This window comes from Telopea speciosissima, chromosome 11 (genome assembly GCF_018873765.1).
Source record: "Telopea speciosissima isolate NSW1024214 ecotype Mountain lineage chromosome 11, Tspe_v1, whole genome shotgun sequence".
Classification (NCBI taxonomy): domain Eukaryota; kingdom Viridiplantae; phylum Streptophyta; class Magnoliopsida; order Proteales; family Proteaceae; genus Telopea; species Telopea speciosissima.
The window spans coordinates 43248308-43266958 of NC_057926.1; the positions used below are offsets into that span (position 1 = coordinate 43248308).

Below are 18651 nucleotides of genomic sequence, written 5' to 3' on the forward strand. Positions count from 1 at the left end.
TCCAGATTTCTTCAAGGGATTTTGAATAATGTTTATTTTTCATTTTTTTGTCTTTTCATGTTGAATGATAAGTAAGCTACCAAGGTGAGGTCATAGTATAATAATTGAAAAAATTTATTGAATAATTAAACATAGGGCTACTTAATCGCATGGTCTCTACACAAGCGTCTAGATCAATTGGGGAGCACCCCTCGGTATCTACTTAGGGGGCTGAGGCATCATTTCATAGTACGCTGTGAGAGGGCATAGGAAACACCACCAAGTATAGATATTTTTCCTTTTTTTTAAATAATGGGAAAAGGAATGCCATCCGGTCGTGTGCTATGGTGTGTACCAATGCCCAGACACAGCCGGGCACGTAATGATTGGCCCGCCCCCATGGAAAGGCAGGAATGTGTCGGTCATTTCGTGTCCGACTATGTCTGGGTGCATGTACACACCACAATGCACGACTGGGTGGCGTTCTTTGTCCCTTAAATAATAATAATAAATAGGTGTTTTGGTGGACAGCAGCCTAAACATAGTATCCATGGATGTTTAGCAAATAAAATTGATGCACCAATGAGATGTCATAATTTGAGCAAGAGTTCTTTGAAGTTGGAATACATACTACGAGGGACCCAGAGGACTGTATTCTTTGGGAGTGTCGTAGGAGATGATCATGGCCATAGAGATGTTGGGACTTTCATACATCAAAGTAGAGGAAACATATTCTAGAAATCTCATTGGGTAGAAAATTCACTGATCAAGTTTTTTAGTGTCAAATGATTTACAGTTCATGTGGGGTTGGAATTAGATTTTGATGCCCACATCATTTAGACTTCCTCACATCAGAATTGTTGGGCATTCTAATGAATTTTTGTTGCAAGGATTAAGAATAGTTGTTTTTTGGATAAATTACATGTCTCCCCCTGATTTTTCAACGAACTTCAAATCACCCCTTGTATTAGACCCCATATGACAAATTAGTCCCTAAATCGTTAGTTTTATGTTGTTAAGTGATGAAGTCAGGCAGTTAAATAAATTTAAATCTCTAAACTACCTTTGAAGATGAAGGGTAGTATTGTAAATTTAATTCTAATGTTTTAGTATAAGGGTAAAATAGTCTTTTCACACCAATAACTAATAGTAGACTAACACCATTATTGTAGAGGGGGACGAATGAGTATTTTCAAAAACCAGGAGGTGATTTGAGTTTCGTTTAAAAACCAAGGGTGATGTGTAATTTATCCTTTTTTTTTTTTTTTTTTTTGAATAAGCAAAGAAGACCTAAATTTAACTCGTGGATCTATTACATACTTCAGTAGATTGAATATGATATGCATTTCAGCTGATTAGGATGTTTTTATGGAGTGAAATTAGATTCTAATGAAAGCATCACTTGGACATCCTCATCAGAATTGTTGGGAATTCTAGTTATTGCTCTTGCAGAACAACTTGTTTTTGATTAACAAAGAAGTCTTTAATTTAAATCTTGTATAGTAAACATTTAATCTTATTTGGCCATACCTACATAAAGTTCACAAGGTCTACCTAACCTAGATGTGGCAATCTGGGGTGGAAATTGGAACCGGAGAAGAACCGATCAATTAAAAACCAAAATTGATCGGAACAGATTATTAATAGGTCGGTTATGGTCCTAACCAGTAATGTGATTTATATTTTAGAATTGGAACCAGACCGAATTGATTAACTGGGTAGAACCGATTATGGAAGTTTATATATGGGTGATTAGGTTTTTTTGTAACTATTCACTCTCTTGAGCCAACCATACTCGTATTATAAAGTTTCCTGCGTGAGACATACGGGCCACATAAAATGACCGCCCCGCCCCCAAATGTGCTAGCACGTTTGCACTCATTGATTGCTGCGTGCGCTTGACCCCTTGCACTCCCATGCAGAGAATGGTTTTCCTTCATAAATTTTATTATAAATTGTGTATGAGCCCAATATGTTAAAAACTATTTTCTTTGGGCTCCAATGACAAGAGTTTTGGTCTATGGACCAATTAAGATCTAGGATCGACTAGGAATTGGAACCAAACCATCCAATTATTAGTTGATACTGATTCCAATGTTTAGCATTAATTAAGTTGGACATTTCTAGTCCAGAATCCAATTAAAAAGAAGGAATTAACACCCGTTCGGATAAATCATAATAGTCCCAATTGAAACCCCTAACCTCAACTAGTTATTCTATTGCCATTGGAGGGAAGCAAAATTCCATAATAAAAATTTAAACTCTATTTCCCCGAATCATTATCCCCTCCAATTTGCTGCTCCTTCCAATTCCTCCAATTCCTCACATAGGGGCGTAAATGACTACCCTACCCCCTACCCAAAAACACTATCCAAGGTAGGGTACACTCCCCCCTATTAGAGGAATTGGAGGTGCCCGCGAATTGAAGGTGATAATTATTCCTATTTCCCTCCTTTCTATTCCTGTGAAGTTATTGATTTTTATTACGACTACAAAAATTAGGAGCTCATATATGTAAGCACTCATATTATGAAATAACACACCGAAAAACTTGGCAAAATAATTCAGGCCATAAGAAACATGAGATATGCTATCCCTATGATATAAGGTAGTTAATAAGTGTTTACCCCAAAAAAAAAAAAAAAAAAAAGGTAGCTGACTATCTACTCATATTATATACAAAAAGAAACTTAAAAAGATGATAAAATGTTCTTTAACATCTAAGTGATGAGGTTAACATATAGGCATGGCCAGTCTGTATGACCGTTTCCATCAAACAAAATTGGTCACTGTCTCTTTTGTATCAGACTCCCCCAGTTGCTTATCAATTTTCATGCTTCTGCAATTCTTATTGAAGAGCCCTTATTTCCATTCTTATAATTGATCTTGAACCTGCACATTAAAATCTACATGTTGCACAACTACAAAACAGCTCAAATGAATTCTTATGATCCAACTAATGAATCTTTGGGCTGTGTGTGGTATGCATTTGCGGAATAGATTCTGGGTCTAAAACGCATTCTAAAGTGAGAAAACAGTATTTTGCTCGCTTCAGAATGTGTTATAGATCCAAAATCCATTCTAAGAATGCATAAGAAAACACAACCATAGTTTGTCAAAATACTTCAAAGTCACATCGAAGTTTAGCTTAAATCAGTCTGTTTGGAGGCTCCCAAGGGCTGATAATATCAGGCATGTTGCTTATAATGCTCTTAAGACAAAAATTTGTCTTTTTAGTAACAAACACTAATCCTAACTCTCCATATTTAATAATATCCAATTGCAACATTACTAAGTATGTTTCAAATCATAGTTTTTTCAAATTTAAAGAGTTGATTATGTATGAGTAACAAGGAATAGTTTTGAAATCAAAGAAAGAGTATGGGCACATAATTTTTAAATTTAATCAACATGCTATAGGAATTTCTTGCAGGAGTTGCAGATTCCAAGACCATAGTTAGCCATTGCCATCAAATGCTTGAAAGACTGCTAAAATACATGATAACAACATTTCTAATAGATTCCTATCAAAATATCTGAATCTTAGATGGAATGTGGAACTCCAAATAAGAGATGACCTCACCTTCACTTGAATAGTGGCTAAAAGGCACTAGAAGGAAATCTAGCCTCAGAGCATTGAAATTGGAAAGTGTTTTTCTTTTTGATCCTTGAAATCCAGAGAGAATGCCATTGTGAAGAGTCTCCGACCTAATTTCGGGGTCATTCCTTCATTTTGAATTTGCCTTAATAAGCCCCTGAAAAAAAGTTTTGGAATATAAATACTTGTCCAAAACTGATACAACATTGATACAGATTGTGCTCCAGTAAGGTTGAAATTGAGTCTTAAGCTCTTCCAATTACCTAATTAACTAACATATATGAATCATGGTTTTAAAATGGTATCAAATCAAGCCTATCGGCCGATCCGTATGGGATCAGTATCCATATCAAAATCAATACCATTTCTTAAAACCATGGTGTGATTAACCATAGATCAGCCTACCTTCGCTGCATGATCTAGAACTTTCTTTTCCCTAGTTTTTCATGAGCATTAAGTGGCCAAAATAACACAGTAAATACAAGAATAATAAATTTAGAATCACCTTCTAATCAAGCATAGTTGCTCTGAATTGATTGATTCTTGCTTCAAGAAATTTTCCTTTTGATTAAATGTAGTACTCTCACAACATCATTCATGTTCATACGTTCTCTTGGCGATTCCATGGAGCACTGGACGGCAATGTCGATTATTGACATTATGCAATATTGCAATTGATCTGTCCTATGACTAGGACCTTCAATCCTATTGATAACAATATCTTCAATTTCTTCACTTTGTTCTTCCTTGGGTAGGATTGTTGGATCTAAAATTTGCATCACGTGTACAGGTAAAGCTGCTTTTGCAAAGTTATGGAGATTTAAGTCATTATTAAACATCTGATCTGTTGGCCTTATTCCTGTGAACATCTCCAATAAAAGGATCCCATAGCTAAACACGTCCCCTTGGATAGTTGCCCTTCCACCCATTCCATATTCTAAAATTTAGAAACTTCACGCTATTAGTATAACAATAAGAGATATGCATATTTTCTTTATACAATAGAAATTATGGTATGAGATATGGAAAATGTGAACATGTTATTCAAAAGTAGCAAATTACATGCTTATTTCTTCAATTTGGAAACCATGATTCTTTTGATAATATTAAAAAGAATCCAATCTAATTGGATCCAATTATAAACAAGGGTCCAATGTGTTCGTAGTATAATGAATTCCCAATTGAAATGAACAAGAATAAAACTATAATAAAAAAACATGAATAAAACCATGATCCACCCTAATTAAGATAAAAAAAAGTGCTCTAATATATACTCAATCAACCATTAAGAATAAGATATGAATATCCAATACTAGTTGGATTGATGTATTAACCTAATAAACATGATCTTTAGATCTAAATCATATTAGGGTCATGCTTAATAGCCTACAAAAATATTCTGATTAGAATAGACAGAAACAGTGAAATGCAAATTTAATGTATTGATTGATAACTAAAAATAAAATTGTATCGTTTATTTGTTACCTGGAGCAGCATAGCCAATAGATCCTTTTATCCCAATGGTACTAGATTGAGTTTGGGATGAATTGTCATCAGGTTCTAAAAGTAGCCTCGCCAAACCAAAATCACTGACGTGTGCAGTCATATCTCTGTCAAGTAGAACATTGCTCGGCTTCAAGTCACAATGAACAATTGGCGCATAACAGTTATAATGAAGGTAATCCAAAGCAGAAGCCACATCTATTGCGATGTTTAATCTTTGAAGAAAGTTTAAACTTCTTGAATGATTATGTGGCTCCACCGACAGATGCAACCAATCATCTAGACTCCCATTGGGCATGAACTCATAAACAAGGGCTTTGAAATCTTTGCCGTCTAAATCAACACTTGAACATAAAGTTAAAATCTTGACAAGATTTCGATGTCGGATGTTTCTTAATGCTTTGCATTCAGCTATAAAGCTCTTGTTGACTATTGGATTTTGAAGGTTGAGTACCTTGATTGCAACAATGTTTTCACCTTGGTTGATAACCCCTTTGTATATAGAGCCAAAACTACCTGAACCTATGAAATTAGCTGAAGAAAATCCTCCAGTAGCTTGGAAGAGATCTTTGTAAGAAAGCTTTAAGAACCATTCACCGATTAATGGTGTAGATGGAGGTTTACTTTTTAATCTTCTTATCCAATAGAGAGTAAGAAAGGAAGACATTAGAAGAAAACCAAGAACCACACCGATTATCGCTGAAACTATTCTAAAAGCATTGGGCTTTTCTCGTTTCACAGATCCATGGTTTGTGCATGCAGGCATATGTAACTCCGCAATTCCACCACAAAGCTGATCTTTTCCATTCACAAAAATTGCACTTGCATTTCCAAAGATTCCTTTTTTTGGTACCTCTCCTTCAAGATTATTGAAGGATAAATTCAAACTCTGCAATGCTAAAAGTTTTTCAAGATCAGTTGGAATTTGCCCTGATAAGTTGTTGAATGATAAATCTAAATCTTGAAGGCCCTTCAAAAGAGTCAAAGATTGAGGAATGGTTCCTTCAAAAAAATTACCCCTCATATAAAGATGTTCCAAACTATTACAATCACCGATGGATGAGGGAATTTCTCCAGAAAATCTATTGTCGGAGATAGCTATTGTAGAAAGACTCTTCAACTTACCGATTTCAATTGGTAGGGAACCGACCAAAGAATTAGAAGACAGGTCGAGAGATATTGATAAAGAGGAAATAAGGAACAATTGTTTAGGTACTGGGCCTTGAAGGCTATTATTAGAAAGAGTTAGGATCTGTAACTGCTGACAATTTCCAATGCTGGAAGGAATGCTTCCATTCAAGTTGTTTGCTTCTAAATGGAATTCATACAAAAGAGTGAGATTACCTATAGAGGAAGGTATTTGTCCTGAAAGTCTATTTCTACCCAAGAGTAATCTTTGAAGCTTTGGAAGTTTCCCTATGACAGATGGAATATTACCTTCAAGAAAGTTCCCCTCCAAGCCCAACAAGGTCAAGTTGAAGAGATTCTCAATCCCATCAGGAATGGTTCATATATTTGATTCTCTCCCAAAACAAATATTAAGAGTTGTGTTGAGAGATTGGCTTTAAAGTTGGGAAGGGGACCATTAAAACCATTATTTTGTAGGTCCAAAAGCTCTAGATTTGTACAATTGACCAAAGAATTTACAAAATCTAAATCATCAGCTTCCCCTGTTCCACATTGATTTCCCCTAATAATGAACCATCGAAGGTTTTGAAGATTTCCAAAGTTGTTAGGGACGGGTCCAATAAAACTGTTTGTATTGAGATCAATCTTTTCGAGTGTTTTTGAAATATTGGAGATGGAATTTGGAATTCTCCCTGAGAAAAGGTTCAAACCAATGAATATACTTTAAGATTTGGAAGAGTGAGGCCTATGTCATGTGGAAGGCCCCCATGCAGTTGGTTTTGTGTAATGGAAATAATTTCGAGAGACGAGAGATTGTATAGTGAGAGAGGGAACATACCAGATAGGTAGTTTAGACCAAGTGATAGATATAATAAGTTTGTTAGCTTACCAAAGGATTCTGGAATGCTCCCCTGCAGTTCATTCCCAGTCAAAGAGAAAGCTTGGATGGAGGAAATGTTTCCAAGAGAAGATGGTATTTCTCCTGTTAAACCATTATAATTAATGGAAATTACCTCCAGCTTTGACAAAGATGTAAATAGTTCGATTGGAATCTTCCCAAATAGATTGTTACGTGAGAACCAAATTTCTCTTAGACGAGTGCAGTTGGCCAAGCTGGTAGGAATTTCTCCTTTGAGAGTGTTGTTTTGAAAAGCAATGGATTGTAATCGAATTAGATTACCGATCTCTTGGGGGATTTTTCCATGGAAGCTATTGTTTCCAATGTCGAGGGAACGAAGAAAAGTGAGATTCCCTATGGAAGGAGATATGTTACCTCCCAAGCCCTTCCCTTGTAAATCCAAGCTGATAATCCGTTGTCGATGACGATTTCCACATGTGATCCCAACCCAATTGCAGAAATGGATGGAATCGTTCCAAGAACTTAGTGCTCCATACGGATCATCATAAATTTGTTTCTTCAACTCCAGCAAAGCAAATCGATCTGTCTCGTTGTTCCCTACTACGATCATCAAAGATGAGCTCCCAAAGAGGAGGAGGAGAATATTGAAAACTAGAAAAAGCTGAAGAAGTGCAGCCATCATCAAAATCAAAATCAAAATTTGAGATGTAAATAAGATAGATAGCTACTATGTTATTGTCTTTGAGAGAATTGAAGTATCCAATTATTTAAAAGATTACTGCTAAGAAAGAAACAAATTAAAGAAGCTTGACCTTAAAAGTAAGTCTAAGTCTTTCATCTCTTATTATTTATTAGGCCACTAGTCACGGTGAGTCAGAATCGGAATAAACCTGATCTTATCCCTAATTTTCAAATGGAATCGGCCTAATCGAGCTGAATCGTTGGATTCCACCAATAAAGTGTTGTTTAGTCAGAAGTCACTCAATTAATTCCACGTGAGACAAGAAAACTTGTTTCACCACTTGATCAGATCTAAGCCTTAGATCTAAACCTTATAGTTCCTTACCTCAAGTCTATTTGTGTGATTCTATTTCTCATATCTTATATTTTTTCTTGGTAGAATGGTTTCTTACGTGATTTTCTTTTTTTTTTTAACGGAATAGGATTCACACGATTATTTACATCAAGTTGATTTCACAAATTGATACTGTTTTCTCACGTCAAATTCGTCCGAATTATTTGTTGAGTTTTCAAAGAACTGTTGCTCCCAAAGAAGAGGAGAAACTTGAAAACTAGAAACAGCTGAAGTACTGCAACCATCATCATTAGAATCAAATTTTGAGACGCAAGTGAAGAAACCATGCAAGTAAGATAGATAAATAGCTACTATGTTACTATTCCACCAAAAGAAGCTTGACCTTAAAACTAAAGTCTGATTCCAATGGGACAACGTGTTTCACCAAATTCAAGAATTTAGACAAAAAGGTATTTACTCAAGTCAAATGATTGTGTTTAGTTAGTCAATGAATTCCTTAGATTCTACGTACCGGGACAACGTGTTTCACCAAATTTAAGAATGAGAAAATGTTGAGGCGCATCATGCGTCCAAAGTCCAAACACATGGGGTGGACAAAATAGGGCTGCAATAGGGTCGGGTTTTTTTAAATCTTATCTCAATCCTGAGTGTCTTTAGTGGGGTTAAGGTCTGATCCAACCCTGACGCGCCCTCAGGATCGGACCGGACTGATCTTGATTGGCCCTAATCATGGAGTGGGGTAAAGGAGAGATCCATGGACTGGACTGACTTGGGCTGGGTTGGGTAGAAAGTTATTAATTTTACATAAAATAACATACTAATAAAATATATTATCTCTTATTATCTTCATATATAATATATTATCTAACAATATATGTGTGATATTTAAAATTTATAATATATATCAATATATATTTAATAGTATAATTTAAAACAAGGTCGGGCTGGGCCGGTCTGGGTCGGGCTCAGTCCAGCCTAGCCCAACCCGACCCTGTCTCAAGGCTAGAAATTTTCAACCCTGACCCGTCCTTAGGACCAAGCATCTCAGCCCAAGCCTTGTTCGGGCTCAGGGAGGGTCAGGGTGGGTTCGGGCCAATAGGGCCAAAATTGCACCCCTAGGGCAAAATGTCCGTCCAACCCCCTAATGACTGAAATGGTTCTTTTGTTTCACCCCATGTGTTTGGGCATAGCCTGTGCCCCTGTGCGCTCCTAGGTGGAGAACATTGTTCCTTCAAGAATTTAGAAAAAAATGTCTTTTTACTTCTCTTATTTCTATTACTGTTATAGCCATAGCCTCTATCGAATCCATGTAGCCGAACCATTTAGTTGGGATAAGATTATGATTCTTCTTCTTGTTAGTTTGTCAATGAATTTCTTCAAGATTAGGTGTTTCACCAAATTCAAAAGTTTAGACAAAAAGTATATAGTCAGTCAATGAATTCAACCGTAGTAGGTGAGGATTAAGGAGTCTAGACAGTCAAGAATCAATACAGACAGAATATCCAATCTTCAGTGACATCCAAAAAAATAAAGTAGATAGTTACTATGCCTAAATTTGGAAGTGAAGAAAAGAAATAAAAAAGATTTTTTTTTTTTTTTTTGTCAATTTGGTCAATCTTCTGTAAAATTTAAGCTTTGCAGATTATGATTTTGTCAAGTTTCACTACCATTGGAAAATGCTATTATATGTTTTTAAGGGTTGTATCTCTCTCTCTCTCTCTCTGGTTTTTATTTGTTTTCCTTGTTTGGATTATTGTCACAGTAGCTATGTTTCTGGATTTGCATTTTGAAGGTGAATCTGTTTCATAATTTGCATTTGGTTTCTTGGAAATAATTAGGGTTTTAAGGCAGGAAGGCAAATTACTTTTAGGCATTTTGTTATGTTATGTTATGTTTTGTTCTGTTCTGTTCTGGTGAGGAACAATCATGGTTTCAAATTTAGGCCTAAATCGTGGATTTGGATCTTGTGCAGCTGTGGTGGGAGCTGCACTGTGCAGCTCGAAAAACCACCCCAAATACAAGGAGGAGGTGGTCATTTCACATGTGGGGCCCAGGTGAGACCCACATATGAAATGACCACCTTACCCCTATTTTTACTGTTGTTTAGCGGTGTTGCACAGGTGCGGCTCTTAAGATCCTTTTCCCTAAATCGTGGTTTCTCTCTATCTCTTTTTCTCCATTTTGCCATCAAACTTTGGGTTTGTCTTTTTTTCGGTTTTTGGGTTTTGGGTTTTTTTTTTTTTTGGGGGGGGGGTGTTTAGAAGAAAAAGGGTTCTTTTCTTGGGTTTCCAGAAGAAGAAAGAGAGAAAATTGCGAATTGTGATCGTGATTTCTCTCCATCTCTTTTCACTCTGGCCTTCGAGAAGTTCATTAGTAAACCAAATCTAAGTTCATAGGACTATTAATATTTGTTCTTAATTATTAAGAAAACAAAAGTATGGATTATGGTGGATTTGAAAATTAATCTACCAAACATTACTTTACTTTCTCTTAAATATAATAAAAAAAATTTGATTGTTGATGAATGATGGTGGAAATTCCCTCTCTTTTAAGTTAAATCATCTTTAATTAGACTATTATCAAAAAGAGGTGGAACGTTGTGGTTTGTGTGATTACACTTCACTTTGTTGTTTCATCAAAAAAAAAAAAAAAAAAACAGAGGTGGAAGGAAATGTTTAACCATGCAATTTGCGTAAAAGATATTAATATTGTCTATAAGGACTCATTTTGCTTGTAGTCTTTCGTCCTTCCCTATTAATATATATCCAAGGTTGTTGTCTTCTCTTCTCTTCTCTTCTCTTCTCTTTTAAAACCATTAATTTTTTTTTGTTTTTGGGTTTCCTTATCTTAACCCAAAAGATAATGAACATCCATAAATATAAAATGTTTCATTAGAGAGAAAAAAAAAAAAAAATAGAGAATCCATTAGTTTGTAGGCTATAGTCATCTAAAACAGATTACATTGTTTAATTATGATCATGAACACCTTAAGTTTACATGTTTCAACTAAAAACAAAATTATAAGAGTAAACTATTACACCCCCTGAGGTTTGTCCTGTTGATTTGTACACGTCCTATTTTTTAAAACCTTACTTTTAGACCCCCTGGGATTGACGGAATACCCATTCCATTAGGGTGAACCTATTAAGTGATAATGTCAGCAAATCATAAATTTATAAAAGACCAAAATACCCTTATGGCAATAAGAATACACCATAAAACGCTTTTGGATTATATGGGGAGAGCGTGGTACTTGGGCCCAGACATAGAGCATGGTACTTGCACCCAAACATAGAGGCCCATATGAGTGGTGGGGTACAGTATTTGCCGGAGGACGGTTGCAGAGACATCGGAAAAGAGGGCGGCGACGCCTTCAGTCTAGACTCTGGATGATCTTGACGCCAACGGCAATGGAGCCCATTCTTGGTAGTGAAGGTGGCGGTGGAATGTTTATGATCCCTGGAGCGGCGGTTGCAAATGAGGCATTAAAGGCGAAAGCTGGACGAAGAGTCTGAATGGTTGCAGGTTTGCGGACATGGGACTCTCCCTAGAGCTGCATGCAGACCTTGATGAAGTTGAGTGGGTGGGTCGAAACCCATACAATAATCGATTGAAGCAATTCCTCCTTCTACGAAACCTTTGAGACTCATCTCGCAATTCGAAAGATCTGGTTTTGATTTGATTTAACTAATAACCCGAGTTTCCAATAACAATGGTGGTGTTTTCTTGTGGTTTCTTAGGGGAAAAAAAATCCTCTAACTGTTTCAGCATTTTCTATTGTTCTCTGTTCATTCTATACTTATCGATCCCTCGCGATCCACAAAAATCCTATGTTACATAGTTCGAATGGTCAATGGATCTTGAGAGAAGTCGGATTGAAAAAGCTTTAATTTGGCAGAAACAATGGCGTCGGCTCCATTCTTCAAGCCTTCGAATCAGGTTAGTTTTTCTTCAACCTCTGGTAAAATCCATGGCCTTTCCAAAGCTCAAATGTGCTTGAAAAAAATTCATAGACATCGTTTCGTTTTGTGGATTCTCAAGAGGATCGTCGTTGAATCCACAGTTAGACGTTTCGAGACCTAATGAGACCACTTTGGGAGAGAAATCGCCACTAAAGTTGCAGCTTTTTCTTTCCAATGTTCCTTTCTAATTTTGAGCCCGAAATTGTTATTTCAAGGTTGGAGATGGAATAAGGGTACAATGGTCTTTTTCTTGGATGAATAAAGAAGAATACAATAGTCATTTTAGTTTTTGCTATTTTTGAAGAAGATGTACAAATGTTATTTTGGTCTTTTACATTGTAAAACCAACACCTAAGTAACACTATAAGTCCTAGGGGTCTGAAATTAAGGTTATAGAAAGTAAGGGGTGTACAAGTCAATGGATAAACCTCAGGGGGTGTACAAGTGCTTTACTCTAATTATAATTGCTCCATTATGTAATTTAGATGTATTAATCTAAAAAAATTATGTTTACTTGGCAAGACATTCTAATGTAGTAGGTGGGGATTCAGGAGTCTAGAGACTCAAGATAGACACAGAATTTCCAGTCATCAATAAGACAAGAGTCAAAACATCAATCATACTGATTTCACTAAGATGCCATAAATTAGTGGTCTTGTATATGTGCCTCAGTGCATAGAAGCATAGGAGGAGGGAACTTATTTACCGTAAGATAACATGGTAGAGACTAAAAAGGGAGTCCCTAGGCACATTTACTGAAAATGTGGTCAAACCAGGAACACCAATAAGATGTGGAACAAGATGACTTGTATTAAGAGGGTTATTAAAGAAGTGCTAGGGGGAAGCAAAGGGTAGGCGTCATGCCCTTAGGGATACTTGGTGGTGGGATGAAGAGGTCCAAGCAACCATCAAGATCAAGAAAGAGAGGTTTAAGACATGACAACGGACTAAAGAAACAAAGGATAAAAAGAGGTATAATGTGGCCAGAAACGAGGTTAGGAAGATGGTGGGGATGGCTAGGAAGAGAAAATATGAGGAGCTCTATATTAATCTAAACACAAAGGAAGGGGAAAAAACTATTTATAAAATAACTAAATTGAGAGAAAGAAAGAGCAGGCATTTTGACCAGGTGAGATGTATAAAATGGGAGGATGGAAGAGTGTTGGTAAGGGATGAGGCCATTGTGAGGAGATAAAATAAGTAGGCCTAGTCGGGCCTCACCAAATTTGTAGGCTACACTGTGTCCAACAATTTAAGTATTTGGGCCGTCCTGGAGGGGCTCGAGCTATAATCGAGTACTTAAAGCGGGCCTTAACCGTTTGTGGGCTTGTTTAACTCTACTCGGTCTTTAAATGGGCTCTAAGCAGTTCATCCCTAAAATATGCACATCAATCCAAGCAGGTTAGTTAGGCTCAATTTGGTCCATAAGTTATCATTTCTCCAACCCAAAGCTGGCCGCTTATACCCTTAACATGTACCTAAAGAACCAATTGCACCCTCATTTTTAACCAACTCAGTCGTCTTTGTGATTAAGTTCATATGTAACATTGAGCAATCTGACTCTAGAAATCAAACTAATGATGCATTGGGAAAATCAAACATTCTTAAAGGTTCATTATCGATCGGGCCTTAACCAGGCCTTAATAAGGCGGGTTAGGTAGGGCTCATAATCGGTCAGTCCGAGCCCGGAATTGACACCCCTACACTAGATTCATGTCCCACAGGAATAGATTGAGAGTGGAATTCTATTTGGTAACACCGGTCTAATTTCATGTTCCCAAAAAATCCAACCAACCCCAAATGGTTCTATAAAAGTGTTTATGAAATAAAACTCTTATCTCTTGTTGATCGTGTACGTAGATTACTGATCTCAAGTATTCCTATTCATGATATTTGTTTCCTGGTGGCCATCATCTTTGATAAATATGGAAAAATGGATGAGGAACTTCATGTGGACAAGTAATGTTGAGTGAAAAATCTATTGTGGTTAACTGGGATTTGGTTTGCAAACCAAAATTGGAACGAGGTCTTGGTATCCATAGACTTCAGGATGTAAAAAACTCATTCTTTACAAGGTTGCTTGACAGATTAAACATGAAGATTCAGCTTTTAATCGCTTCTTTAAAGCGAGGTTCGTGGACGTGAACGGAAACATGAAAAGGGGTTATAAATCTTCATCGATTTGGTCAGGCATTTGTATAGTATAGAAGTGAATTTTATTGGAACTAAGAAAAGGTGGATTGTAGGAAATGGATCCAACATTAGTTTTTGAAAGGATTGTTGGTTTGATAGTCAATCTATTGTTGCTTCATCAGGTCTTGATCCATGTACGTTTGATGATATGAATGCTAAAGTGGTTGATTTTATTGGCTCTTCTCAATGGCAGCTTCCATAGGTACCATCAACTTTCTTGAATCATATTTTTTTTCTGAAGTTAGAAAAGTACCATTACCTTCTTCCTCTTTTGAAGATTCTTGCTATTGGAGGTACATTCACAGTTAAGCCAGCTTGGGAGGAATTACAGGTAAGAAATCTAAAAATTTCATGGTATTCATTAGTATGGGAAAGTCATTTGTTGTCAAGACATTCCTTATTTGGTTCGAGGGTTGCTCATTAGAAATTGCCTGTTGATGATCAAATTTGTAGAAGAGGGGGGTGCCTCTGGTAACTGAATCGTTATCGTCTGCGGTTCTCTGACCGATACGGTTCCCTAGTGCCTCTCACAAGATGGAGGTGGGGCCCATCCGGGGCACCTGACCGCCCATCCGGGGCACCTGACCGAACACTCTGCCCAGGTGGGCTCCACCCTCCTCTTATGAGAGGCACTAGAGAACCGCACCAATCAGGGAACTGTAGATGAAAAAAATTCCTGGTAACTAGATGTGAGTTATGTTTGAAAAAATAGAATCTGTTAGGCACATTTTCTTGGATTGTGTTTTTTCGAAGCAAATTTTGAATTGTTTCAGGGTTTATGATTTCTTACCAACATCAATATTGGATATGTTACAGTAGTTGAAGAACATATATCTTGGAGTGGTACGAACTATATATGTTGCTGAAATGGAGAGTCTTGTCCAAGGTATTGGCTTTGCTAAACAAATGGAAGTGTGATACCTGTGGATAGAAAGTGATTCTACAGCTGTGGTACGTGTTATTTACAGGAAATCAATTCTAAGGTTTGTTAGTGAATCTTGGATGTATGTCAAAGATTTCTTGGATTCCATTCAATGGAAAAATAACACATTGTTATAGAGAAGCGAATTCGGTACCAGATTTTCTAGCAAAGGATGCGGCTAAAAAGGGTTCTTCCTCTACTTCGATTGATTTTTCTTCTCACATTCAATCGGAACTTGAGCGGGCTGTTCAATACAGACCACAATGTAGGTTCTCTTGTTAGTTTATATATCTTTGTTAGTCTGAGTTGTTCCTTGTTGATGGCATTGCGGAAGGTGGGGCTTCTTAATCTAAATTGTTTCTTGTATTCGCTTACATATGCCTGGAAGTTAACTCAGTAACTTTTTTTTTATTTCAATTGTGTACTTGCTGGCCTTTAGCAAAAAAAAATAGGGTAAAGTACACGTACCCCCCTATAATGCACCCAATATTTCTCGTACTCCCCTAAACTTCTGATAAGTCTGCGTACCACCCCTCAATATTCCACGTACCACCTTTGCTTTATCCCCCTAATGTCATTTAAGTCCACACCAGGTATTAAATGTTAAAAAATGACCAAACTACCCTTTCTTCTATCCTTTCTAAAATTTGAAAAGACCTAATTGTCCTGATCTATTTATTAAAATTTGAAAATATCAAAATGCCCTCATCTTCCCCAAATCATTATCTTCTTTTACATACCCACCACCACCACTATCCACCGTTAACACCGTCACCATCCGGGGATTTTACTCGAAAGCTGAAAATGGATGGAAAGGTTTATCTTCTTTTACTCGAGTTTTTAATATTTTCTCACTCCCAAGAACTCCATTATAGGCCCACCTTCCCACTTTCCTCTTTATAAACAAACTCCTCCACACCCATTTGGTACACTTGAGAAGAGTCAGATATCAAAGCAGGACAAAATTCTCCCTATCTCTAACTCTGCAAGTCTCAGCACATAATTACAATGGGGGAGAACCTGAGCCCTCTCCTTGCTCTGGTCTGTGTTACTGCCTTCTTTGCCTACATTTCAGGTACTCTTCTCTAGCCTCTCTAAACACATTAACACAAACACATACATTTTATCTGCAAATGTTGCTAATGGAAGTGTTTGTTTGCTCTGTTTTAATATGCAGTGGAGGTCTCAGCAACCACAATAGCTCTCTACAACAAATGTACACACCCAGTATGGCCAGGAATCCAACCCGGTGCAGGGAAACCCATTCTTGCAAGAGGTGGATTTAAGCTAAATCCCAAGCAAGCCTACTCCCTCCGAGTCCCTGCAGGTTGGTCAGGCCGCATTTGGGGTCGCCATGAATGTTCCTTCGACGCCTCCGGCAAAGGCAGCTGTGCCACCGGTGACTCTGGTGGTTCTCTCTACTGCAATGGCCTAGGAGGAGTACCCCCTGCAACCCTTGCAGAGATAACACTTGGAGAAGAGGATTTCTATGATGTAAGCCTTGTTGAGATGGCTACAACCTTGCCGTCTCCATCACCCCATTTAGGGGAAAAGGCTCGATCCGAAATGTAGCCGTGCGGGTTGTATTATTGACCTTAACGCAATGTGCCCAGCTGGGTTGAGATGAAATCTCATGACAACAAGGTTGTGGCTTGCAAAACCCTTGGGGAACTCCCGCCTAGAGCGACAAAAGCTCTCCGACCGATGAATCCTCTCACCACTATAGGAAGTCCGATCACCGCAAAAGTGAAACACCGATAACGGTCGAAGCTCTTCCTCCTCTCAAAACCATCAGAATCATGATCAAAACGCTTCCTCAACGATCTGGAAACCTTACGATCATCTTCTAATGATCGATCGTAACCAGACGACGAAGATAAACCTTTCCGCCCATTTTCAGCTTTCGAATAAAATCGCTGATGCGAACGATCTGCGAAGTGGGGCTTCACGGTGGGATGGTGATGGTGTGGTGGTGGTGGTGGTGGTGGTGGGTATGGAAAAGAAGATGATGATTTGGGAAAGATGAGGGCATTTTGGTCTTTTTAAATTTTAGCAAATAGGTCAGGGCAATTAGGTCTTTTCAAATTTTAGAAAAGATAGAAGAAATGGTAATTTGGTCATCTTTTAGCATTTAATACCTGGTGTAGACTTAAATGGCATTAGGGGGTAAAGCAGAGGCGGTATGTGGAATATTGAAAGATGGTACGTGGACTTATCAGAAACTTAAGGGGATACGAGGAATATTGGGTGCATTACAGGGGGTACGTGTACTTTACCCAAAAAAGTATGAACTGAAACTGTTTTTTTTTTTTCCATTCTTATTTCTGCTTCACTTCTATGAAAGTAAAATACGATTGGAAGGTACTTAAACAAAAGTACTTTGAAAGTTCGACAATACTAATTTTTAATAGCGTGCATGCCCCAAGAAGGTCATAGGATCGACTCTTCTATTTCACATTTGTGCCATAATGCACCTCTTCCCCCCCCCTCATATAGTTGGTTAAAAACCTCTTATAGCTAGGGGTGTTAAAAAAACCCAAGCAGCCCGAGCCCACCCTAATCCACCTTGAACCCGGACAGAGCCGGGCCTCAGTTTAACATAGGGTTGAGTTGGGTTTAGCATTTCCCTGGCAAGGTCGGGCTAAGTTGAGGGTATGCTTGGCCCTGGCAAGGCCAGGTTGGGCTTGGGTTTAGGTTAAGGCTCCTAGGGTTGGGCTAGGGTTTAGGGCAAGCCCAGCCCGTTGACACCCCTACTTATAGCTATAGTTAAAGTCCCATTGGGCACTTAGATAGGATTGATAAAACAAATGACACATAAGGGGAAATTGATAATGTTTTAAGAGAAAGGTTGAGTATGCCGCCAGGAGCCCAACATGTGTCATCTTCTCTCCTCCCTCTTTAGAAAAGACCCCTTGCCCTCCTGTGTCCAACCCTGTTATTGGTGTATGCTGCTAGCTTATGGAAGTCGGCGGCATGTCCAACCTTCTCCCATGTTTTAAATAATAATAAAAGAAACTTTAAGAAACAAATATCTAAAGAAATTTATGACTTTCACCCTCTAATTCCATTCTTTGAGAAGAGATTTATTGAGAGGGAAAAAACAAAAGGTACAAGCCCAAAGCTACAAAGGCTACAACAACAAGGGCTTAAGCCCATGCACCTAAAGATAAGCATAAACCGATAATGAAAGAGAAGCTAACTCCGAATCAGTGAATGGAAATTATCTCTTAAGTGCTTGGTAGAACAACCCACAAATGGATCATTGAGCTGACACCAATAAGTGAGTATCTCTCCTACTCGAGATAAAATATCAAACAAACCTCTGAATATTGCTTTAAAACTTGGGCTTTGCACTTCATCCAAAGAGCTACCCAATAAGATAGTGGGATTAATCTCAATCTTAATCTTAAGGCTATGTTTGGTTCCAAGGGGAATTAAAGTGAAGGGAAGCGAAAAATTCAAACCTTAAAA

General features: G+C 37.7%; 2 protein-coding genes and 1 pseudogene across 2 annotated transcripts; 1 reads left to right on the forward strand and 2 right to left on the reverse strand.

Annotated features, from left to right (window-relative positions):
- Positions 1-4070: 4070 nt before the first annotated feature.
- LOC122645161 (probable LRR receptor-like serine/threonine-protein kinase At3g47570) lies at positions 4071-6104 on the reverse strand. Its single transcript, XM_043838496.1, has 2 exons — positions 5063-6104; positions 4071-4514 (listed from the first exon to the last, which is right to left on the reverse strand). Exons 1-2 carry the CDS (start codon positions 6102-6104, stop codon positions 4126-4128), a joined length of 1431 nt encoding a protein of 476 aa, XP_043694431.1. The 3' UTR covers positions 4071-4125.
- Positions 6105-6912: 808 nt separating this feature from the next.
- On the reverse strand, positions 6913-7746 carry LOC122645162 (LRR receptor-like serine/threonine-protein kinase EFR). The gene has a single exon (XM_043838497.1). It carries the CDS (start codon positions 7744-7746, stop codon positions 6913-6915), a length of 834 nt encoding a protein of 277 aa, XP_043694432.1.
- An 8427-nt stretch (positions 7747-16173) lies between these two features.
- LOC122645163 lies at positions 16174-16941 on the forward strand (annotated as a pseudogene).
- The last annotated feature ends 1710 nt before the right edge of the window (positions 16942-18651 follow it).